This window comes from Scyliorhinus torazame, chromosome 17, assembly GCF_047496885.1.
Source record: "Scyliorhinus torazame isolate Kashiwa2021f chromosome 17, sScyTor2.1, whole genome shotgun sequence".
NCBI classification, from domain to species: Eukaryota; Metazoa; Chordata; class Chondrichthyes; order Carcharhiniformes; family Scyliorhinidae; genus Scyliorhinus; species Scyliorhinus torazame.
In genome coordinates, this window is record NC_092723.1 from 69,824,563 (window position 1) to 69,841,168 (window position 16,606).

The 16,606-nt window shown below is 48.5% G+C and overlaps 1 protein-coding gene across 5 annotated transcripts in view; it reads left to right on the forward strand.

The window, feature by feature from the left end:
• LOC140393935 (F-actin-monooxygenase mical1-like) overlaps positions 1-16,606 on the forward strand; it is a 284,293-nt gene that overhangs the window by 129,045 nt on the left and 138,642 nt on the right. For all 5 annotated transcript variants that reach the window (XM_072480591.1, XM_072480590.1, XM_072480588.1 and 2 more), the window contains one exon: positions 5,367-5,493. In XM_072480591.1, the coding sequence (XP_072336692.1) occupies positions 5,367-5,493 (127 nt within the window). The remainder of the gene's footprint in view (positions 1-5,366; positions 5,494-16,606) is intronic.

Below are 16,606 nucleotides of genomic sequence, written 5' to 3' on the forward strand. Positions count from 1 at the left end.
GGGAGAATGTGCAGATTCTGCACAGACAGTGACCCAAGCCGGGAATTGAACCCGGGTCCCAGGAGCTGGAAGCAACTGTGCTATCCACTGTGCTATCGCGCAGCCCACTGTGCTACCGTGCTGTCTGTCAAATGCTTTCTCTGCATCTAAAGATATCACTTCTGGCTTGGACGCTTCTGACAAAACCTTGGCCATCTCCGATGGGACAAAAGATTTGGGTTTTCAATCCAATTTTGGGTCCAAAACACAGTTCAGGTTGCCTCCTAAAATAAGATGGCATGTGTCGAGGTTGGGAGGGAAGACAACAAATAATTGATCATCCCAATGAGGGGGGATAGATGTGGACCAGAACTGGGGTGTTCAGTAGGAAGCCACAAGTGATTATTTATTGACCTTTGGGGTCAGACACAATCTGGGATGAGGAGAATTGGACTCTTTGATTGATTAAAATCGGCATGCCCCTGGCTCTGCTATTAAAACTAGAATGAAGAACTCGCCCAACCCAGCTTTTGCACACCCTGGTCTGATCTTTAACGCAGAGTGGTCTCTTGCAAAGAAAAAAAAATCTGAATTTAGGCTCCTATGATGCACGAATGCTGAGGGGAGCACGGTGGCGCAGTGGTTAGCACTGGTGCCTCACAGCACGGAGGCCCCAGGTTCGATCCCGGTTCTGGGTCACTGTCCATGTGGAGTTTGCAGATTCTCCCCGTGTTTCCGTGGGTTTCGCCCCCACAACCCAAGATGTGCAGGGTAGGTGAATTGGCCACGCTAAATTGCCCTTAATTTGAAAATATTAATAGGGTTCTCCAAATTTTAAAAAAAGATGCACGAATGCAGGGCCATTCAAACCCCTAATGTTCCAGGTAATCAGTTGGATTGGAGGTCCCCGCCATCCCACAAACTGGAGTCAGCCATTGCCAAGGAGGGATGTTAAACAAGGGTCACTGAGAAGACAAAGCAAGAAGATCAACCCGACTTGGCCACCGAGCCCAGTCAGGTGACTTGACAAAGAGAGACCAGCAAACACCGTCAGTAGACTAAAACGAAAACCCACCCCACCCCACCCCAACCCAAATACGCCATCGCAGTCAAGCATAACCACACCCAAAGCAAATGGAACAGTGGCAAACAATAACTTAACCAAAAACCTACAAAAAAAACAAAACACAACTTAACACAAAATCTAAGCTCATTTTAAAAACTATTCTGAGCTGTAGAAAACCCTTTAATATCGCTCTCGTTCATTAACACACCTTGTTAGCAGGGAGACTCCCAACTGGGGCGTAAAAACCTAAATAATTTAGAGCGCCATGAGGGCGACCAAAAATTGCACCAAATCGTAATAACAAAAAGAAAGGAAATAGATTATTGTAGGGAATGAATAATAATAAAAATCAGTCATATACAGCTAAGGACGTTAAGCATATGCCAAGACAACAGACATGAAAAGTGCACATACAATGAGCCATAAATCAGATTAAACAATACCAATTGTGCTTCTGGGCAAAGGAGTCTGCATCTCCCGGCGAGTCAAAAAAATGTCCCTTTTCACAGAATGTTACACGAAGGCGGGCTGGATAAATCATCCTGAAGTTGACTCTGTTCTTGTACAGGGAAGATTTAACTTTGTTAAAGGCGACTCTTTTTCTCGCTAGGTCTGCACTCTTGTCCTGGTATAACCTGATGTGAGTGACCTTCCCACATAAAATTCCAATGCTCTCTTGCCCATCGAAGCACCAACTCCTCCTTCAAGCTGTGAAACCTAGCGATTACAGTATGAGGAGGATCTCCAAAGTGAGGCTTGGGCCCGAAGCGAACTATGGGCCTGGTCGAATTCTGGGGTTTGGAAGCACCATTTTGTGGAACACGTCTGAGAAATATTGAGGTGCAACCTTCCATCCGCTCTGGTAACCCCCAATATGAACATTTTGCCTTCTGGATCTCTTCTCCAGTTTTTCCAGCTTAGATGTTAATGTCCTGTTCTTGTTTTTAAAAAATAAATTTAGAGTACCTAATTCATTTTTTCCAATTAAGGAACAATTTAGCGTGGCCAATCCACCTACCCTGCACATCTTTGGGTTGTGGGGGCGAAACACACGCAAACACGGGGAGAATGTGCAAACTCCACACGAACAGTGACCCAGAGCCGCGATCGAACCTGGGACCTTGGCTCCATAACCACTGCGCCCCTGTGCTGCCCAATGTCCTGTTCTCCTTGATCACAGTGGCAAGGAGATGATCCTATCATTATGATCAAGCAGTGCAATCTCTATGCCCTTGATTGATCAGGGGTTATGGGGAGAAGGCAGGATAATGGGGATGAGAAAATATCAGCCATGATTGAATGGCGGAGCAGACTCGAGGGGCCGAGTGGCCTAATTCTGCTCCTATGTCTTATGGCCTTATGGATTGTGACTCCTTGTGCTTCGATGGTCTGGCTGGTGATCTCGCGAACCGAATGAATAGGTGCCAAGGCCTCCTCACTTGATCTTTCAAGATCCACAGTCGAGCGTTGTTGGTATTTCTTGAGTTCAACTGCCAAACGTTTGCTGAATTCTTCGGCCAGTAGCGAAGTGGCGGGAGCAGAAGCTTACTTCCAGTTGAACTCAGGCCTCAAGAGTCTGAGTCTGTCATCGAATTTTGGACCGATTCCTTTTCTCTCCTGCTTTGCCTCGCTTGGGCACCCCAAACATAAGGGAACACTATACTGATAACTTCAGAGTTGTTTCAGTAAGTTAAAGACTTGTGGCGCTGGGAAAAAGGGGAGAAACTTCAGGTCTCCAGTGAGAGCCACCTCTTGCACATCTTGCCCTCACTTCGTGCCACCGGAAATCGCATTGCTAAAAAATGGCACAGGTTGTCGAAGCTTTTCATCCTGCATTCATTAGGACAATTCGCAAGAATACAAAATTGTAAAGGGAACAACAATCTGTACCGCCTGAGAAGAGAGCGTTAATTTGTTGCCAAGTGGACTCTGATCGGTGGAGGTGTTGCCATGGAGAATGTACCAGTTAATCAATGACTGACTGTTAACTGCTAAGCTTTTTTTAAATTCAAACCAAGCAGGTTGACTATGATTGATCAAGGCATTGTCCCAGAAAATGTATGAAGGATTGGCTGTCACTTACTTTGTTCAGTTGAAAAAAGCACGATGCAGGGCCCTGTGCATTAGGCTTCTAGCACGTGTATGTGAGCCACACTGATAATCTGAAATTGATTGACAGTGTAATCTTTAGCACACTTCAGGTTTATTTCGTAAATGTTGTCCAATCACGGAATCAAATTTAATGTAACGGCCAAAAGGACATGCTGTTTATGATACTTCCCATCACACCGGCACTGAAATCCACATACCATATTACTCACTTGTCTGATAGGCAGAACATCTTTTTGGTTTGACGGCAACATCCTGTAAGTGCAAAACAGCAGTCCTGTTGCTACTGCACTGTAGCAGTGTGAAACTGTTAGCTTCACATGTTCCTCAAATTTTTGAGACACCTTACTGTTCTGCACCCTCTTCCCATGCAGTATAAATTGTTGTTCCCATTACAATTTGATATTCTTGTGAATAGTTCGAATGAGTGCAAGATGAAAATCTTCAACAACATGTGTCTTTTTTCAGTAATATTCAAGTGCTGCACTACCAAACGACTAGTTATTTAGCACTTTGCACAACCTCAAAACATTAGTGAAGTGCGTTTGCAGCATAGGCACTATTGCAACATAGGAAACACAGCAACTAAACATGCACGCAGCGAGATATACAAATTGCAAAGTGATAGTGGCTGGATAATCTGTTTTTGGCTGTTGGTTGAGGGATGAATGTTGGATGGATTTTGTTGTATTAATTGTGCTGACGGCCTGTGGCAATCTTATCATTCCACCTCCTTGAGTTCAGGAGATCTGCAGGAATTGATCCAGGGTAATAGGGATTGAATAATTATAGAACATAAAACAGTACAGCACAGTACAGTCCCTTCAGCCCACGATGTTGTGCCGACCATTTATCCTAATCTAAGATCAACCTAACCTACACCCCTTCAATTTACTGCTGTCCATGTGCCTGTCTAAGAGTCGCTTAAATGTCCCTAATGACTCTGACTCCACCACCTCCACTGGCAGTGCATTCCACACACCCACCACTCTGTGTAAAGAACCTACCTCTGACATCTCCCCTATACCTTCCTCCAATCACCTGAAAATTACATCCCCTCGTGACAGCAATTTCTACCCTGGGGAAAAGTCTCTGGCTGCCCACTCTATCCATGTCTCCCATCACCTTGTACACCTCTATCAAGTCACCTCTCTGCCTTCTTCACTCCAGTGAGAAAAGCCCTAGCTCCCTCAACCTTTCTTCATAAGACATGCCCTCCAGTCCAGGCAGCATCCTGGTAAATCTCCTCTGTACCCTCTCCAAAGCATCCACATCCTTCCTATAATGAGGGCGACCAGAACTGGACACAATATTCCAAGTAAATATTCCAAATATTATTATGTTATTATTAGTAAATGAACGAGATCTCAGTAATGGGGAACAAAGTATCACAATTTGACTCTTCACGATTCCTTATTGTCCAAATCTAGGGCAACATCATTGGAAATGATAAGAATTAATAATAATCTTTATTAGTGTCACAAGTAGGCTTACATTAACACTAAGTTACTATGAAAATCTCCCAGTCACCACGACGCCTGTTCGGGTACACAGAGGGAGAATTCAGAATGTCCAATTCAACTAACAAGCACGTCTTTCGGGACGCGTGGGAGGAAACCGGAACACCCGGTGGAAACCCACGCAGACGCGGGGAGAATGTGCAGACTCCGCACAGACAGTGACCCAAGCCGAGAATCAAAATCAGAGTCCCTGGTGCTGTGAAGCAACAGTGCTAACCACTGTGCTACCTTGCTACATCCCAAAGTACTCTCCAGCCAAACAAAAGGTTTGGTGGTGGACACGCCATTTGTCGATATGTTCCTGCTGAATGGGGTTCACGTTGATAAGTAGTGCCCATGGCTGACAAACTAAGGGAGGTTAGTGTGAGAAAAGAACCCAATTAAACAACCAACACTTGAGATTTACTTGAAAGCCTAGCAGTTTGTGGGAATGTTTCGAATCTGTGTAAATTTTATGTTTGAGATGTGAACATTTAAAAAAAAAAAACTTGCATGCCTTGAAGAGCAGGAGTGAGTAAATTGTGTTAGCAACACTGAGGAAATGTCAGAGAAGCACATCGAGCTTCAAAGATGAGGAGCTAATAAGATGGCTATTGGTCAAACTCAGGCTTTCCATTGATCAGGTATAGTTAGCTGCACTGAGGTTTTGAGTAGTAACCCATGTGTTTTTCTTATTGAATGTTCTTTTCCAGAGAGAGCATCTATCAGCTGCTGTCTCAGACCACTCCTGGAAACACAAGCAAGAAGGTTAGCCAGTACAGTATCGACCCACTCACTCGGTATCCCAACCTCAACCTCAGCTACTTCGCACCTAACCAGGTATGTGCCATAAGGCTCACCATTCATGAAGGTGTCAGAAATGGGATAGAATATATCTTCAGCATGTGAGCCTCAGGCTAGGGGGTCAGCCATTTTGGACAGAGAAGAGGAGATATCTCTTCACTCAAAGGGTTGTAAATCTTTGGAATTCTCAATCCCAGAGCGGTGTGGGTATTCGGTGGATGAGTATTTTCAAGGTTGAGAATCATAGATCTTAACATTTAAAGGAATCAAGTGATTTGTGAATCAACTGGAATGTGGAGCTGATTGCTAAGTTCAGCCATAATCTTAATAAATAGCAGAGCAGGATGGGAGGTCATAAGACCTACTCCTGTTCTTATTTCTTATGACTACAAATGAAAATATAAATTGCTGAGTTCCTCATCTCAGCTGCTTGGATCCGCATCATAACTTTTCCCCCTGTGGGGAAGGGGTCAAATGGAACCCAAGACCCTTCCTAAGTTACCGTTCAGACCTTCAAAGGTTCCTGGCACCCCCATTGACGCAAAATGCTGCCGGGCCCTCATAGCGAGAGAATGATGTGGAGGCCCTCACACTGAGAGAAAATGAAATACACTGTAAAAGAAGGTATGAGTTGGGGAAAGTGGCCCGTGAAATGCTGATATGAGTACGATGCTTATAACTACAGTGCTCTAGTGCAGTCAGTGTAATAGTTAAAATTCTCCCCAACATTGAGTGATGCAATAGCCTTGTTTGATGACTTGGCTCTGAATGTCTCCACTGTGCCGTCTCAGCTGATAGTATTCGTTGCAAGGATATCCTGCACGTTTATGAAATAATAAGACTTTGAAGTCCGGTAGCAAACCAAAGACTTGTAGCATTAAGGCATTCCATACCCTGCCTGAGGTCCCTCATTGCTGCATAGCACTGTAACCTTTTAGAACTAACCTTTCTCACTGAATGTACTTTGACTTTTAATTTCATGCTAAATGGAAGTGAGAATGGAAGTTACAAAGGGCATCTTGGTGCTGTTTAATACTCTTGATACATTTTTGACAGAGGTAGTGCAGAACTTCTGAAGAGTCATATCGGACTTGAAGCTTTGGGCATCGGATGTTCCAAGCCTTTCGCGATGTGTTTCACAATGGAGTAGCGCACCATTGGCCAGTGACGGGATCTTTCTGGTCCCACCGCTGTCACTGGGGCTTTCCCATCGAATGCACCTCCCAGCTGTTGCCGGTGGGAAACTGAGGCAACGGTTCACCATTGGCGGGACTGGAAGAGATGCCTCTGGCGGGAACAGCCAGACTCCTGTTTCTCCTTCCATTAATGCTGCTCAGACCGGCTGGTCGGGATTTTCCACCTCCTTCCCACCCCGGTGTGTTTTCCGACGGCAGAGGCGGCTTGCCTTTGGCTGCCAGTGGGAGGTCTATGGCGTTTTGTATTGATCACCTGCCCTGCTGTGGGGGGTTCACCTTCGTGGGGAGCACAATAACCTGCCACCGGGAAGAGCTGGAAAATCCCGCTGGCTGTGTTTTTCCAGCAAGTGTTTTTATCCCATCAGCAGACTACTTAGGTGCAATTCTCCTGAATGGAGACGAAGTGTTCCAACCAAGGGGAAAATCGGAGTGATTTTCCGCATGCTAGAGAACAAAGAGGCAACCTCTTAAAAATAAACTGCGGTTAGAAAGTCAGCTGTTCCTCTGAGTTAATGGATCCCTGCAGTGCTATTAAATAAGTAAAATAAGTAATTTTAATCCTCTCTTTGAAACTGCCTGGCCCTGGCAATTAGAAAGCTTGTAAAAGGCAACAAATTGAATGTTAACAAAGCAGTTCGAAGCTTTTTGGTTTCTAGGCATACAAATAGGCTAGACAATGTTAAAGGGCAATGAAATTGACTTGTGAGGGCAGCACGGCGTCACAGTGGGTTAGCCCTGCTGACTCACAGTGCCGAGGTCCCAGGTTCGATCCCGGCTCTGGGTCACTGTCCATGTGGAGTTTGCACATTCTCCCCGTGTTTGCGTGGGTTTTGCCCCCACAACCGAAAGATGTGAAAGGTAGGTGGATTGAACATGCTAAATTGCCCCTTAATTGGAAAAAAAATTAATTGGTACACTAAATTTAAAAAAAGAAAAGAAATTGACTTGTGAATAAACCACGTCAAAAATTTCCATCACATTAAAGGGTTTGCCTTCATCTCACAGATCTTTGAACTTGGCATATTGAAAGACTGTTTAAAGGGTTTAGAGGTACAGAAGTTTGGAAGTGGACCCAAACGACGCCAATCCCAGGAATGACCTGAGCTCCTCCAGCCCAATATAAGCCCCTGACCCTCCTCAGCACCCTGGAGGCAATTGAAGGGGAGGGGGGGTTCTCACCCCTTTGCCACCCCTCGGACTCCAAGCTGCCAGGTCCCAGCTTCTCAGGTCTTGCATCAATTCATAAGACCATAAGGCATAGGAGCAGAATTAGGCCACTCGGCCCATCGAGTCTGCTCCACCATTCAATCATGGCTGATATTTTTCTCATCCCCATTCTCCTGCCTTCTCTCCATAACCCCGATCCCCTTATTAATCAAGAGCCTATCTATCTCAGTCTTAAAGACACTCAGTGATTTGCCCTCCACAGCCTTCTGCGGCAACGAGTTCCACAGATTCACCACCCTCTGGCTGAAGAAATTCCTCCTCATCTCTATTGTAAAGGATAGTCCCTTCAGTCTGAGATGATGTTCTCTGCTTTGTGTTTTTCTTACAAGTGGAAACATCCTCTCCACATTTACTCTATTCAGGCCTTGCAGTATTAAGTTTCAATAAGATCCCCACTCATCCTTCTAAACTCCAACGAGTACAGACCCAGAGTCCTCAACCGTTCCTCATATGACTAGCTCTTTATTCCAGGGATCATTCTTGTGAACCTCCTCTGGATCCTTTCCAAGGCCAGCACATCCTTCCTTCAATACGGGGCCCAAAACTGCTCCCAATACTCCAAATGGGGTCTGACCAGAGCCTTATAAAGCCTCAGAAGTACATCCCTGCTCTTATATTCATGCCAGAGGGACTCTCGGCTGGGGGAGCTGGAGCATCCCAGGAGGCAGGTGAATTGGGCGTTCTGCCCATACATGACATTCAAAACAGCTCTGAGTAATTTGCATGTTCCCACCGATTCTGGGCAGGAGCCTCGTCGGGAAGCTCATCGGGAAGCTCAGGACTTGCACCAATTCATAAGATCACAAGACCATAAGGTGGGCCTGGAGACTCGCAACTGGTTTCACGACTGACGTGAAACCCGTTTTGGCCTGATGCCCGAGCCATCGGGATTCCTTCCTCTGGCGAGCGGTCCCAGAAAATCCCGGCCCCTATTTCCAAATGAAAATATTGTGCATGAACCAAGTCCTGAATAATAGTTACATGATGATGCACATGGGATCTGGAGTAGACCATTCAGCCCATTGAGCCTTTCCCCTCCGCCTTTTCACAATGGTAGCTCTTTGTTTGACAATCTAATTTCGCCACATCTTCTCTACATCCTTCAATACCTTTACTCAATATCCCTGCTTGCTATGCATCCATCAATTCCCCCTTAAAACACTTCAGTTCATGAAGATCCAACTTGTAGCAAACCAGACAGACTGAAATAAAAACAGAAAATTGCTGGAAATACTCAGCAGATCAGGCAGCATCTGCACAGAGAGAAACATTTCAGCGTGATGACCTTTCATCAGAAATGAGGGGTGGAATTTCCAGTCTTTTCCTTTTAAGTGCTGGACCAGACAAGAAAAGCGACGTGCAGCACGCAGACCACCAGCTGGCCTTTCTCACCATACTGTCCAGCACTTAAGAAGAAAGAAATCCCGGGGCATGTCCCACACTGTCACATTGGCAGGGCTGGCCCTGAATGAGCTGGCAACATCGGCTTTCCAGAGATTGGGGTGCCCTGATCTCCGATTTAAATAAAAAATTAAGAAAGCCCCCCCACCCTCCACAATGGACACACACATGGGGAACCCCCCCCACCAACTGGAGCTCCACAGAGGAAGGCCCCCCCCAGTACTGCCCCTTTGAACTGCCCTTTGACAATGCCGGCCGGCGGGCATGGTCTCTTCACCTGGTTCATATGGCTCCAGACCTGGTCTATGTTATATTCCTTGCCTTTTCCTTCAAGATAGCAAGATATGTAGTGTTGACAAAGAATATAAAAATAAGAAGTTTTAATCAAAACAAATGTATTTTATACTTACATTCACACATTGCTGCAACCATCAAGTAACTCGAGACAAGAGTAGAAGTAAACCGTGGCTTTAATCAACTTAGAACAGTGCCTGCCTGCGACTGATCCAATACTGAGAACCGCCTGCAGGTCGATTGCTCTTTATACCTCCCTTCAAGGGGAGGAGCCATGGGTGGAGCCCATACAGGCCCCAACATGTTCCCCTATGAATAATGCCAAACAATGGCCCGTAGGAGGAGCCCACAAGGGCAACAGCATAGCACAGATACAGATACAAGGGCAACAGCACAGATACAAATACACTGGTGGATTATTGGCATAATACATTCACCACACACACTTTAACTAAGTGACAGATAATAAACTAATAATACTGAATCTGTAGTACAGTAATCAATATTCTCTCTAACTTTTTTTTTTTAACAAACAATTTTATTGAGGTATTTTTGGCATTGTAAACAGTAACAATATACATTAGTGTGCAAACATCAATCACAAAAACATAGTGCAAATAACAGTTCCTCTCTCGCAAATAGATCCGCCTATTCTTCCCCCTACTCTACAGTATTCTACCCCCCCCCCCCCCCCCCCCCCCCCCCTGCTGACGATTAGTTCACCGCGAAGAAGTCGATGAATGGTTGCCACCTCTGGGCGAACCCCGATTGTGATCCTCGCAAGGCGAACTTGATTTTTTTCCAAGCCGAGAAAACTTGCCATGTCCGACAGCCATACTTCGGTCTTTGGGGGCTTTGAGTCCCTCGAGGCCAATAGTATTCGTTGCCGGGCTACCAGGGAAGCAAAGGCCACAACGTTGGCCTCTATCCCCTCCTGGACTCCCGGGTCCTCCGACACCCCAAAAATCGCCACCTCTGGGCTCATCGCCACCCTTGTTTGCAGTACCCGGGACATGACGTCCGCAAATCCCTGCCAGTACCCTCTGAGTTTTGGGCACGCCCAGAACATGTGGACATTGTTCGCTGGTCCTCCCGCACATCTATCACATTTGTCCTGCAGCCCAAAGAATTTACTCATTTGGGCCACCGTCATGTGGGCCCGGTGAACTACCTTGAACTGAATCAGGCCGAGCCTGGCACATGTTGCGGTGGCATTTACCCTTCTCAGAGCGTCTGCCCATACGCCTCCCTCCAACTCTCCACCAAGCTCCTCCTCCCACTTGAGTTTCAGTTCCTCGGTCCTGTGTCCTCCGCTCCCATAAGCTCCTGATAAATATCCGAGACTCTCCCCTCTCCTACCTCTCCCCTGGAAACTACCCTGTCCTGGATCCCCCTTGGTGGAAGGCGTGGAAAGGACGGGACCTGTCTACGTACGAAATCTCGCACCTGCAAGTATCGAAAGTCATTTCCCCATGCCAGCCCGAACTTCTCCTCCAGCGCCCTCATGCTCGCGAGGCTCCCTTCCAGGAACAAGTCGCCCATCCTTCCCACCCCCGCCCTCCGCCACACTCGAAACCCGCCGTCCATCTTCCCTGGGACAAATCGGTGGTTGTCGCATATTGGGGACCGGACCGACGCTCCCACTTCCCCCACATGCTTCCTCCATTGGCCCCAAATCCGCAGAGCTGCCACCACTATAGGGCTGGTGGAGTACCTGGCCGGCGGGAGCGGCAGAGGAGCCGTGTCCAGGGCTGCCAAGCTGGTGCCCCTGCACGAAGCAGCCTCCACCCGCCCTCCAACCGACCCCGAACCCACCATCCATTTCCTTATCATGGCTATGTTCGCCGGCCAGTAGTAGTTGCTGAGGTTCGGCAACGCCAGTTAGGGGGTCGCTACGGTTCCCCTCCGGCATCCCCCTCTTTACCCGTGGGGTCTTCCCCACCCAAACAAATCCCAGGATGATTTTATTGATCCCTTTTAAAGAAGGACCGCAGAATGAAAATAGGGAGACACTGAAAAATAAACAGGAATCTCGGGAGGATCGTCATCTTCACCGTCTGTACTCTCCCCGCAAAACTCGCTCCTCATTTGCTCCACCAGCCTAGACAAGTTCAACTTATGCATCCTGCCCCAGTCCCACGCCACTTGCATCCTTAAATACCTGAAACTTTCCCCAACCAGCCTAAACGGTAGCTCCCTCAGCCTATTCTCCTGACCCCTCGCCTGCACCACAAACATCTCGCTCTTTGCCATGTTCAACTTGTACCCCGAAAACCGGCCAAATTCCCCTAGGATTTCCATAATCCCATCCATCCCTGCCACTGGATCCGACACGTACAAAAGCAGGTCGTCCACGTAGAGCAAGACCTTGTGTTCCTCCCCCCCCCCCCCCCCCCCCCCCCCCCCCGCCCTGACCACTCCCTTCCATTCCCTTGCCGCTCTCAGAGCAATTGCCAGCGGTTCTATGGCCAACGCAATCAGCAATGGAGAGAGGGGGCATCCCTGTCTTGTCCCACAGTATAGTCGGAAATACTCAGATGTCGTCCGGTTCGTCATTACACTAGCCTCCGGGGCCTGATATAGCAGTCTAACCCAGTCCACAAAGCCTTTCCCAAACCCAAACCGTCCCAGCACCTCCCATAAATAGTCCCACTCCACCCGGTCAAAACCCTTTTCGGCATCCATTGCCACCACTACCTCCACCTCTCTGCCCTCCGGGGGCATCAGAATCACATTGAGCAGCCTTCTTAGGTTGGCTACCAGTTGCCTGCCCTTTACAAACCCCATTTGATCCTCCACAATCACGTGCGGTACACAGTCTTCGATTCTGGACGCCAGGATCTTGGCCAGTAGTTTAATGTCAACATTAATCAAGGAGATTGGCCTATAGGACCCACAGGCTTCCGGATCTTTATCCCGTTTTAATATCAACGAGATGGTGGCCTGCGACATCGTCAGGGGTAACATCCCATTGTCCCTCGCCTCGTTAAACACCCTAACCAGCACAGGCCCCACTATCCCCGAGAACTTTTTGTAGAACTCCAATGGATACCCGTCCGGCCCCGGGGCTTTACCCGACTGCATGGCCTTCAGGCCCCCATTACATCTTCAGCCCTAATCGGGGCCCCCTGCCCCTCTACCATCCCCCAGCCCACCTTTGGGAAGGTCAGCCCATCTAAGAAGCGCCTCATCCCCTCCGGCCCAGTGGGGGGTTCCGAGGTATATAGCTTGCTGTAAAAGTCCCTGTTCAATCCTGCCGGGTCTCCAACCCGGTTCCCTGCCCCGTCCACTACCGTCCCTATTTCCCTGGCCGCCTCCCTCTTCCTAGGTTGCTGTGCAAGCATTCTGCTGGCTTTCTCCCCATACTCATACACTGCGCCCCTTGCCTTTCTGAGCTGCTCTACGGCCTTCCCAGTGGATAACGCCCTCAGCTCCGCCTGTAGTCTCCGTCGTTCCCGAAGTAACTCTGCCCTCGGGGACTCTGCATATTCCCTGTCCGTCTGTATCATCTCCTGAACCAGTCTGTCCACCTCCGCCCTGTCCGTCTGTCCCTATCGGCTCTGATTGAGATCAGTTCCCCTCTCACCACCGCCTTCAGCGCCTCCCACAGCACCACTGCTGAGACTTCCCCTGTATCGTTGACCTGCAGGTAGTTCTGCATGCATTTCCCCACTCTCTCACGCACCCCTCATCTGCCAACAATCCCACCTCTAACCTCCATTGTGGGCGTTGGTAACTTTCTTTGCAGACCTGCAGGTCGACCCAATGTGGAGCATGGTCCGAAATAGTGATCGCCAAGTATTCTGTATCTCTCACCCCCTTCAAAAAGTCCCTACTCATAATAAAGAAGTCAATACGAGAATAACCCTTGTGAACATGTGAATAGAACGAGAACTCCTTCCCCGTCGGCCGACTGATTCTCCAGGGGTCTACCCACCCCATTTGTTCCATGAACCCCCTCAGTTCCCTTGCCATTGCCGGGACCCTGCCCGTTCTGGAGCACGACCAATCCAGGTCGGGATCAAGGACTGTATTGAAGTCCCCATCCCTAATCAACTTGTGTGAATCCAAGTCGAGGATTTTCCCCAGCAGCCTTTTGACGAAATCTACATCATCCCAGTTTGGAGCGTAAACATTCACTAGGACTACTCTCACCTCCTCAAGCTTCCCCCGGACCATGAGAAATCTACCATCCCCATCCGCAACTGTGCTGTCCGTCTCAAATTGAACACGTTTGTTAATCATGATCGTGACCCCTCTGGTCTTAGCGTCAAGCCCCGAATGGAAGACCTGGCTAACCCAGCCCTTCTGTAATCTAATCTGGTCCGCCACTCTCAAATGTGTCTCCTGAAGCAACATTACACCCACCTTCAGTGCCTGTAAGTGCGCGAACACACGTGCCCTCTTGACCGGCCTGTTTAACCCTCAAACATTCCAGGTGATCAGCCTGGTTGGAGTTCACCTGCCCCCCCCCCCCCCGTGCCGATCTGCCATCCCCCTTCTTCGGCCCACCCCCTGCCCATGTGCCACACCTCCCCTGGTCCGCCTCTTGGCAGCTCCCACCCCCGACCTCTTTCCTGTTACCTGGTTCAGTTCCCTCCCTCGTCAGCAGATCATCCCCCCCCCCCCCCCCCCCACCCCAGCAACAACCCCCTGTAACCTAGCCCCTGCCATATACTGGCTGTATACACACACCCCACCTCGCTCCCGTTGACTATGTCAAAGCAGCTAGCCTGGTGACTCTCAACTCCGGCGCCACCATGTCTCCCACCTATTGTCCCCCCGCTCCCCTCCCCCCTGCCCATCAACACCACTTCCCCAGAACAGCCCAGTTCGAGCAATCGCTCTGGGACCGAAACAGAGAGAAATAAACAAAGAACAAAGCTCCCCCCCACAATCGTGCAATTCAAACTGTGTAATGAGGTGGGCGCTACCACCCCCCTCCCAACATTACCAGAAAAATAGCAAAAAGAACCCGTACAGCCCCCCAGCGCCCAATAACTTAACCTTCAACTATGACTTTGGCTTTAACTTTAAAACTTTCAAACAGGCAAAAACAAATACAAGAACACCCCAAATTTTAAGTAAAAGAACATGCCGAACGACATTGCTAACACTAGGGCAATCCACAAACAAATGCAAACATCCCTTGAAACACTCTAACTTGAGTCCATGAGTCCTCAGTTCGGCACCAGTCCATGCCCCTTAGCGAAGTCCATCGCTTCCTCCGGGTCGTCAAAATAATGCTGCTGTTCCCGGTCTGTGACCCAAAGCCGCGCCGGAGAAAGTAGCCCAAACTTGACCTTTATAAACAGGATCTCTTTAATTTGTCTGTAGGCTGCCCTCCTTCTGGCCACCTCCTGGCTCAGATCCTGATAGATGCACAGGACGCTGTTGTTCCATAAGCAGCTCTTCGTGTTCTTGGCCCACTGTAGGACCCGCTCCTTGTCCACGAACCTATGGAACCTGACCACCATCGCTTGGCCCCCCCCCCTCGCGGCTGCCTCGCCTGCACTCTGTGTGCCCTGTCCAGCTCCAACGGACGCGGGAAGAAATCATCCCCCACCAGCTTCTGCAGCATGTCTGCCACATACGCCGTGGTATCCACTCCCTCGGCCCCCTCCGGGAGCCCAATGATTCTCAGATTCTGCCGGCGAGACCTATTTTCCAGGTCCTCCAGCCTGTCCATCAGCCTTGATTGTTGCTCCTTCAACTTTCTAATTTCCACGTCCGCTACCGTTTGGAAATCCGCCTGCTCCTCCACTGTCTTCTCCAATGCCTGGACCTTCTTATCCTGGGCGTCCAGCCTTTGGTCCAGTCGCTCCACCGCTTTCTGAAGTGGTTCCAAATTATCCCGCTTCAGTGCTGCAAAGCTCTCCTTCAGGACCTTCAGCATGTTGTCCAGTGCTGTCTGGACCGTCCGTTCCATGGTCTGTTCGTCGGCCATCTTTCCTCCCAATTGAACTTCCACACCACCTTTGTTCAGCCCCTTCTTTGCCCGTTTTCACTCCCTTCTACTCCTTAAGTCCATACAACTCTATATGGATCCAGATCTACAGCGCTGTTGTTTTCCCCTCCAGTGCTCAAAAGTTCGAAAAAGTCAGGGGAAAAGGTCTAAAAGTCTGACCGGAGCGAGAGCCACCAAATGCGTGACTTACTCCCTCATAGCCGCCATCGGAAGTCATATTCTCTCTAACTATTAAACTACACTATAACTAGACCACGTGCTATATCTCTACAATCAATTTTAACTCTGCTCTCATCAGCTTCTCCATGTTCTTACAAAATTCCTGGAGATGCTGCCATATATACAATAACTTAGTAACACCATCTAGTGTTTGATTTACACACAGTTTCTGGTGTTAACCCTTTACTACACTTGTACAATACACATCATAACAGTACACCTCACCAATATAATGTCACGTTGGCAAGGTCGGAAAATCCCAATGTGGGAGAATGGTACAACAGGGAAATTTGCTACTGAGATTATTTCATTATGTCAATGGTGAAGGCGGGGCCGATCACGTAGTGAGATCTCGCTGGTGAGAATCTTGCTTTTGGCCTCTCGTGGGCTTTTGTGCCCACGTTGTTGTTTGCCATGGGCACAAAATCCCAGCGGAGGAAAGTTAGAAAGATAATCGGTTTTAAGAAAGTGAAAATGAGAAGACGGGAGAATAGGAACAAAAGGGAAGGTGTGTGATAGGGTGGAGATATCACAGAACTCTGATAGCACAGAAGGAGGATTTATGTTTTTTTAATTCATTCATGGGATGTGAGCATTGCTGGCTCGGCCAGCATTTGTTGCCCATTCCTACTGACCCCTTGTGAAGGTAGCTGCCTTCTTGAACCTCTGCAGTCCTTTTATTGTAGGAATACCCATGGTATTGTTCGGAAGGGAGTTCCTCTTGGCCCTACATGCCTACACTGGCTCTCCCAACAAGCACCTAGTGCCAATTTCATGCTCCTCCCCATCACCCTGTACAATCTTTCCCTTCAAATAAATGTCTAATTGCCTTTTGAATGCCTCA